The sequence below is a fragment of the Ipomoea triloba genome, chromosome 7 (genome assembly GCF_003576645.1).
Source record: "Ipomoea triloba cultivar NCNSP0323 chromosome 7, ASM357664v1".
Classification (NCBI taxonomy): Eukaryota; Viridiplantae; Streptophyta; class Magnoliopsida; order Solanales; family Convolvulaceae; genus Ipomoea; species Ipomoea triloba.
In genome coordinates, this window is record NC_044922.1 from 7,775,102 (window position 1) to 7,784,496 (window position 9,395).

At 35.8% G+C, this 9,395-nt stretch overlaps 1 protein-coding gene across 2 annotated transcripts; it reads right to left on the reverse strand.

Moving 5' to 3' along the window:
- Positions 1-1,779: 1,779 nt before the first annotated feature.
- On the reverse strand, positions 1,780-7,383 carry LOC116024917. Of its 2 annotated transcripts, none has more exons than XM_031265952.1 (3): positions 7,049-7,383; positions 2,503-4,911; positions 1,780-2,334 (listed from the first exon to the last, which is right to left on the reverse strand). In XM_031265952.1, the coding sequence occupies exons 2-3, from the start codon at positions 4,873-4,875 to the stop codon at positions 2,053-2,055; spliced, it is 2,655 nt and encodes an 884-aa protein (XP_031121812.1). In that variant the 5' UTR covers positions 4,876-4,911; positions 7,049-7,383; the 3' UTR covers positions 1,780-2,052. The 2 variants fall into 2 exon arrangements, with proteins under 2 accessions (XP_031121812.1, XP_031121813.1); XM_031265953.1 differs by lacking the exon at positions 7,049-7,383 and adding an exon at positions 5,110-5,243.
- Between the last annotated feature and the right edge of the window lie 2,012 nt (positions 7,384-9,395).

Here is a 9,395-nt window from a genome sequence, read left to right on the forward strand (position 1 = left end):
AAAAAAAAAAAAAAAAANAAAAAAAAAAAAAAAGAAGTAAAAAAAAAAACAAAAAAAAAACAAAAACTATTCAAATATTAGAAAATTAAATACTCCGTACTAAATTGCAATATTAAGCTAATAATCTACTATACTAATAAGAGGCAAAGAGAGTTAGGCCTAAAATGGGTAGAAAAAATGGCGGTCAAATTATTTAATCAAATGGATGGTTCAGATGAATTATTTAATCAAATAGATAGTTAAGTTAATTTAGATTAATATTATTAATAGAGATTACCTAATTTAACCTTACTTTTATGATTATCCGTTAAGTTTTCTGTTAAATATTCTCTTCTCCGTTAATATTCCGTTAACTTTTAACTTACCCATTAATTTCTATAAGAAAGATTTTAGGTTCGAACCTCATCTCAATCAAATTTGACATAATTAAGTTTCTCACTCTATTTACTCTTATTAAATTAAATAAATTAGTAGCTACAACAAAAAATGATAAATATGTATTTCTCTAATTTAGAATTATGCGTCTACAATACCTTTATTTGAAAAATTATTCATTATCAAAAAATTAAATTAAATAAGAGAAATAATTTCATTAGTTATATTGTCTTTATTTTCTCTCATGCAAAGATTCTTTACATTCAAATTTATCAATTGATATTCGTTACGTTGTCAATTATCTTATTTTTACAATATCTTGTAATTAAATATCAAAGTTATAGTACAAAATAATGTTATATATTTATTTACCAAGTATTTTATTAATACTATGAAAAATAAATTTTAAAATAATTTGAATCTAATTATATTAACTACTTGGGGATTGGTTAACAAAGATAGTACTCAAATAATAACCCAACAAATTGAAGCGTAATTGCTCTATTTTACTCTTATTGAATTAAATAAATTAGTAGTTACACTAAAAACTGATACATATATATTTCTTTAATACCATGAAAAAAATAAAAAAGAATAGTTTGAAACCAATCATATTAACTACTTGGGGGATTTGTTGACAATGAAAGTACTCAAATAACCCATTACCCATCAAATTGAAGCGATAAACTACCTTTTAATATCTTTGAAATACATAATATTTTAAATTTTCAAATTTTTATTAATTTATTTATTCTTTTTTCTTAAACTAGGGATTTCTTTATCCATAATAACTCATTCAACAATAATGGTTGAACCAAATGAACCCCAAGCAGAACACCTAAAGGAAAGTCCATAGCTCCTATACCATAATCTCATTGCATGACGTTGTCATCTATGCTGCCAACAATAACCGAATTGCAAATAACACACTACCAACAAAAAGGAAGAGAACAAATAGTAAAGATGAAGACAATGACAATGTTACTCAAAAGAAAATTAAGAACACTTCGAAAAATTCAAATTAAAAGTAGTATTTATTTAGACTATCATTTTTAGACCAAATATTTAGACTATCGATTTTACAAGGTTGCAAACATTTATTTTAGTAATAATTATAATGAATTTTCTATATTATCTTGAATTCATATACTTTGATTTAGATACTTAAATAAAAAAATTCGACATTCAATTACCCATGTATAAACTTCTCGTATATAATATTGCATTGATATACTTTCAAATATTTATTTAAATATAAACATTGGACACTAACCCATACGCGCAATGCGCGTATAAAACTAGTACTTCTATAATCAGAGAGACTAATCCAACAGCTATAGCTATCATGTATTCATATATGATATAATAGTAATGAGAAAACACAAAACCTCAAAGATTACCACATTTGTAAGACCTAATATTTATTGCATCATTAAAAAAATAAAGGGAAACATCTCAGAATAACTAAGATACTGCTTCTTTCTAGTTTCTAGAGAAACAAAAGATTACAACAATCTGCACTGCATTGCTCTTATAAAACATTCTTATTTTCAGCCATCTGAACTTTTATTTTCATTGGCTGATGAGCTTAGGCTATTGGTGATGCCACAACAAAAAAATAAAATAAAAAAATCTGTACAATCTTGGTTCCAGTCCATCTACTTGTTAAAATTTAAGCTACACCCTTCCAACAGGGGAGATGGGTGGAATTGAAATATACTTATCAGGGAACTCTACTTGGGCCTTGTTGGGAAAATCTGATGGCATGATGCCTTCAGAAGAATTCTCCGCACATGAGCTATTTGCTTCACGAATTCCATCCTGTTTTCTAACATTCAAAATTGATATGCAAATAGAGAATGCTTGTAAGAGTGTTAGAGATGAGCTGTACTCAACTGAGAAGATCCCGTCCTTGAATGCGCACAAGCTGAAAACCGGCTTGTTCTCTTGATCATCTCCCTGTCAAAAGAGTATAAATAAGTAAGAGCAGGCAAAACTGATAGCTTAAACTAGATGTTGCACTTGTGACCTCAACTAAAAGTTAGAAGCTGACAATGAATGTCACTAGCATTCATGAGTAAGGGGGAGGAAAGTGGATGACTATTGTAGTAGTATGCAAGTGATTACCTGATAAAAAAGCTCAAATCGTCCAGCAGTGGACTGAATGTTAGCTGAACTGGATCCCCTAATCACCTCACAATGGTTGGCAAGAACTCTTAGTTTGCAGCCCAAATCCCACCCCCCACAGTCACATGACCCACCCGACTTCCATCTTTCAATAAGTGGAGAAGGTTCACCTTTCCCAGGTAATCCATGATTACCACCGGGAAGAATAACAGTCATGCTAAAGTCTTCCCTACCAGAGCAGCCCCCAACTTCCCCTCTTGAACCTGACTCTATGGCGCTAGCACTGTTGAGATCCTGCTGGGCACTACTACAGAGATGCCTAGTACTCCCATGGGATAATTTGACAACAATGGCTGCAAGCTCATGGGTTGGCTGCAGCTCTGATATTTGCTGACCTGATTCTTTAGTCTCTGTGGCAAATAAAACAAACTCCCTAATACTCGATTGACAGTAAGACTTCTGGCTGCTTACAGAGAATGGAGCATCAGAAACCTTCATCTGAGCAATGACACTAGAAATATATCCACGACTTTTGTCTTTGCCTCCCTGATTTGCCCAATTCCCGCCTTTTTTCTTCATTTCGCGTATGGTACAGAATGAATAGATCCAATTGTTCTTCTGCTTTGTGGGTGAGTTCACCTGCTTCATTGTGGCTGCCAAAATGTTACCTTCATTCTCCACTGCAAATTTAAACAGAGGGACACCATTCTTCACAGCTACTTGAAAAAGAGCTTGCATCCTCAAGGGTCTGTGCTTTGCAGTAGGACAAGCATTATCAACTTCTATTGTTTTACAACCTTTCAAATCAAGTTTTACTTTCATTGAGCGTGAAGTAAGAGATTCTACTTGTCTGGGAGCTGATTTGGAACGCCTATCCCTAGAAGTTGAATCAACCTCTGACGATCCAGTAAAGTGATCAGAAGTGCTTTTCCTTGGCTTCAGTAATGGGTCCAGCAACCTTCTCAGAGGACTAGACTTAGACCTGCCATTGGCACTTGATTTGTCACAAGTATGATCAATAGACACAACACCCTCAACCCTCTCTTGTCCAGATTGAGCATTATGTTGCTTGACAACTGACGGTACAGTTGAAATATCTTTTGCATTAGAGCTCCAGCCTTTTCCACTGCTTGCAATTCTAAATCGATGGGTCGGAGAAGGGTTTCTTACTTTAGTAGCTTCTGCATTTTCCTTTATAGGGTTTGACCCATCAAAAGATGTGACTGTAGTTGGATTTTTTAGCACCCCAGATGATTTGTTGGACTCCAGATTTTTCCCTCCTGTAGGACTGGATGGGCTTTTGCCTGGATACGTTGAAGGTTCATTTAGTATTGATGACAGGTCCATACCTTTCTCATCTATTTTGCTGGCTAGTCCTGTCTGTGAATAGCTAATGGTGTCTGCTTTATTATGAATGTAGCAACAATGGGAGACACCAGAGGAGGTTTGTGCCTGCGAGACAGTATGATTACATACATCGTAAAAGCTTTTCTTAGTTGCTTTTAATTTCTCTGCTGAGTCAGATGTGCTAGATGATAAACCATTACTACTTTCTTGTCTATCTTTGGGCACAATGAGGACAATTGATTTGCATCTTTCTTTGCAGTCAAAATCAGCATTAGCATTTGAACATGAGATATGCAACTCATTGTCCCCCTCCAATATAGTTTCTCCATTGAAAGTCGAGCAATCATCCTTGATATATTGTGATCTTCTATTCTTAATAGCATGCTGCAAGTCTGAATCTCTACTAAATTCCTTCAGACTAGTTTCTACCTCAACTGAAGAATGAGTTGTCTTTGGGACTCTCTGATGTATCTCCAAGGGTTTACCTGCACAAGAGTTTAGTTCTTGCAAGTTGACACTTCCAGAAGAACCTTCCGTGGATGACATATTTAGATGAGATTGCAGTGTAGAGTGGTGCATACTGCTGCTATGACCTGTGCTAGAATTGGATGAAGAACCCTCTGCTAAGAAAAGTGAAGAGGTATTGCTGCTGGATGGTGAATACCCATTACTCCTACCGGGAATTTGCTTGTATTGTTTTTGCCACCTTTCTAGACGCTTCCAATCAAGGACACCAACATTGAAAGCTTTTTCCCGCGGGACTTTTCCTCTTTCTAGATAGCTTGGCAGATTTGACATGTGTCTGACAAGCTCTTCACTGTCATATGCCCTCTTTTCAGTATGCTTCTTTTTCTGTACTCTTTTAGATTTTGGTGGAATTACATCCACATTTTTTAATGCATCAACAGGAAGGTCAGCACAAGGTACTTCTTCGGGCTCATCAAAGATCAGCGTATCCCCCAATTTTTTTCTCTGCTGGTCCCTTGAGCTTTTCTCAGCCTCTAAAAGGCAGTCCATAAGCTGCATTCAGATGCAATTGCCAGCTTCTTGACTGTAGAAGACCTGCAACCAAAACCAAAATGTTATTCACATGAATTTTTCCTTTCTGAGAGATAAAGCTTTGAAATAGTTATAAAGAGAGCAGAGAATGCTCCCAGTATTCTTAGGCAATTAGATAGTACAATGGATGCGTTTAATGTGTTTGAGAGATATGTGGTATATTATTTCTTTTCTGAAACAAGAAGAGTGCAAGGAAAGTACAATGCATTATGTGATGAATTTGGCTCTCTAAGCTTTTCTTAATTTTGTGAGGATAAATTATTGCAAGTGACTCCTCCATGCTGGGCATAATCGGGACCCTTGACCCTTCACTAGTTGGCAGAAGATAAGTAAAAAGTTTCACCCGCAGAATCTTCTGATGTGATTCACACAGCAAACTGCTAGAATTTAAGGAATAAAATATTTTCTCCTGGAAAGCATAAAATTGCTCAAAATTCAATTACAATAATTCTTTGAGATGAAGCCAAATAGAATTCATCTCCTCTGTCATCATAGCCATATTCGCAATTAAGTAACAAGTCTCAGAAGTGGGTTAAAATTTTCTTTCAGAATCCCGAATCTTATGTCGTTTCTGTTCTAATTAGAATATTCCTTGAGCAATGGATAACCACAAAATACATCTTAACTAAACACCTGTGCAACTGTACAAGAAATAAAAAACGCTAGTTCATCCTCCTAACCAACAGCTGAATAATGACTATGTTGTAGAGTTGTAGCTACACAATTAGATGCGAATAATACTACAGCAGGCCCTTTTTATGCTTTTATGACAAAGAAGAACATAAAAATATAGCTGTTGGCATTCATGGAAAGAAGTCACGGTTAAGTGTTAACATTCCAAAATTTCCGGAGTACAAGAGCACTCATCCTGTTGTCCAGAATGCTTTTTCAAACTCCCATCCTTATGTGGGTTATCTTGATAATACAACTAATATTATTATCAAATACTCAATCTTAGCAGCTCTAATCTATCTAATGTTAATTGACTTTCACAGAAATGGAATAAGAAGCTACAAATGACTCCGAAGGACCCACATTTTGAAAGCCACTCTTTTCTTTTCCTCTTTTGTTCTAAACTTATCTTCTTATCTTTTTCAACTTGGAGATTACCATCCAATAATGCACACAAGTAAAAGAGAAGTTAAAATCCAACACTCTTTCTTCTCCCAATGGTTAAATCCCCAACCCCTAGGACCTCCACACTCCGGGCCGACAAAGCATTTAAAAGGATGTAAATCACGGTAACTCAGTGGCTCAACAGACAGGAGTCCAACACTCGTTCTTGGATACACGACTACTTGATTTCATCGTTGGAGCAAAACAAGAAAGACAATGACTGCAAGAAGACAAAGGTGTATCAATGCAAATAACAATTTGAAAGCAAAACACTGGGTGGTCCTTCAAAACCAACACAGAGGCATTTGAAGTCTTGAAGATAAGATAAAATTGGCCCATCCCAGGCAAAGTTGGAACTCTTGTAAAGGACAGAGAGCCACGTATTCCAAATCATAGAGGACTCTTTTTCCCAATTTGAACACTGAATCTTGAAGAGAAAAGTGGGAAAAAAAATGGGAGTTGAGGAAAATGAAAGCGAAAAACCAAGAAGAACATACAAGATCCCCTCCCTGAGCTCCCAAAGAAATACGCAGTAGCTTTCAACCGTATTTTGCTTTTCTTCATCTGTCGCCCAAAAAGGAACACTCTCTTAAACATCTTTTGTCGTCTTTTCTAATTTCTCTTTCGGTAACAATTCTTGAGAGCCATTTACAATGATTAAAGAAAAGTAGCAGTGTTTTCTCCACTCTCTGTAAAGCAATTAGACTCATTACCTGGCTCCAACACTAAAGAAAAATCACTACATATACTCTCCTTTTGCAGCAATTATAGAACTTAGTTTCAACGCTGCATAAAAGGCAAAAGCATTTGCTCCCAAGAAAAAAAATAAAGATCAAAGAATTTGCTATTAATTTGTTATTAAAAGCAAAAAAAAAATGGTAAAACTAACGAGACAAACAGCATTAGAGCATTAGCAATCATAGTAATTAGCCCATAGCAATAAATTTTGGTATCACAAGAATGGCAATCCACCCACCCACCAACCCAAGCCGAAGAAAGTAATTAGTAATGATGGAGAACGCACCTAACTCAACCGCCGAGAAAATGCAGCAGAGCAGAAACCCCCATTATCGACCGAAGGATAGATTTCGGTGGACCATGAACTCGACCAAGAAGAGAAAGATCAAAGCGGAGGCTCTCTGATAAATGCGCTTGAAATCCAAAACCAAAACGAAAATGGCTCAAAGCTTTTCGCAGTAGCGTACGATGGCTTGTTGTTTTGCGGACTTACAGTGTAGAGAAGAGCCTCGGGGTGAAGGAATATGCAGAATCACGGGAGAAGAAAAAGGCCAAGCATTCATTAGCAATGGGAAAAAGCGCCGTTGCCTACTTTTGGTTTTGGATGCAACTCTGCTTTGCTTAATTGCTTTACGGATTTTTATGTCAGGGGAAAAAAGTATGCGCCGGCTTGCGGTTTTTTACACTCTCCTTGCGCTTGCGCCTAAATTCTACTACTCCGTCTTTTCATTTTTCATTTTATGGTGCGTTTAGAAACTCAAAAAATTATTTCTGAAAATTATTTTATGAATTTTGTGTTTGACAAGAAGAAAATTTTAAAGTCAATAAGAAATAGTACTTTTGTCAATGCAAAATATCTAAGATTTTTTAAAAAATGACTTCCCTTTTTTGTTGGGAAGTCATTTTTCAAGTCCGGAAAATACCAAGACCACGCTATCTATCCTCTCTCTAGTTTTGTCGTTGGCGCCTTTGTTGATGATCCCGACGGCTGATCATAGCGCGGATGGTTGGGCTTGAAACGTCTTGTCGTTGCGACCTCTCGTTGTTAGTCCGATCATTAATTGGACACCAACGGGTTCTCTGGACGTTGGTGCGTCGGCGGCGGATTTCAGAAAAACTAAGGAGGTAGACAAAGAAACCAATGATGGGCAAGGTCTCGGCTTGTCTTGGCTGCTGTTTCTGCCAGTCAAAGTCCAATTCGACTGCCCCTTACCGGAACCCTAGTTCCAGCGACCAGTAGTTCGCCTGTCGCTGTGAATGGAGTGTCTCAACATGCATGTCGGCTGCGCGACCTGGGAGTTTTGGCGATAGTGTCTGCACCCAGCTGGCGGTTAATGCCTAATCGACCTCGCTAGTTGTTGTGGTGACGGATGAACTGGAGAATGGTAGACGGGTTCCCAATGTTAGTCGAATTGTTATTATAAATGTTATATCTAAACAAAATAATTAAAATGTTTAATTATACAATTCTGCTCATTTCTGGAAAATCAACCAAACACACCAAGACAATTTTCTAGAATGCAACCAAACACTAGAAAGGAAGATGACTCACTTTCCATAAAACATTTTCTAGAAGTCATTTTCCTAGTTTTCAAACGTACCCTTAGGCAAAAATTTGTGTGAGTGAATCTTGTCCCTAAGTCAGATAATATGAAAGTGTAATACTTATACTGAAAATTGTAATACTAATTAGGAATAAAGTGTGTTTGTTATTCATAGACAAATCGGATAAGATTAAAATGTAATACTTATACTAAAACCTAATATGAAGTGCTAATTAGGAATAAATTGGGCTTGTTGCTTATATAAGGGTATCTCCAATTGTTGAGATTAAAGGGGAGAAAGGAGGGAAACATGATTGGAAAGAAGAATTTTTTTTTTTTTGAGTACTACTGACTCGGTTACAATGTAGTATCTGTTCATAAACTACTTTCTCAACCTACTGAAGTAGCACAAAGAGTCAGCATCGCCTCCACTGAGGCAACCAAATGCCACTACCGGAGGCCACTAGACCACAAGGTCATTGGCGAAAGAAGAAAATATTATCCTCCAAAGGCAACACTTTGGCTCTGTTTGGCAGAGCTTATTTAGGAGTTTATAGTTTATTTTAAGCTACTAATAAGTTATAAGCTCTATTTGGTAATGTTCCTAAAATAAGCTAGTAGCTTAAAATAAGAGCCTATTTCTGAACGCTACGTACGGTAGTGTTTCAAAATAAGCTAGTAGCTTCCTAACTTTTTTTTTCCATCTTTAACCTTATTATTTTAAAGAAATGACATCATTTTCCCTTTCCAATTAAATTTTATGAAGATGTTCTTTTTAGTCTTTTTACATTTATCAGTTTATCAAAAATCTAATTTTATCAAACACTTTTAAGCATAACAGCTCTTCAGATTTCAGCTTCGAGCTTATAGCTTTTCAATTTCCAGCTACTTTTTAGCTTTCAGTTACCTTTTCATCTAGTAGGTTTGCCAAACATAGCCTTTATCTATAAAAAAAAATGGGGAGATTATCGCCACCGCGCGTAGAGAACGGTTGTCCCCTACCTCTACTTTATATATATATAATTATATATATATATATATATATATATATATATATATATATATATATATATATATATATATATTTTT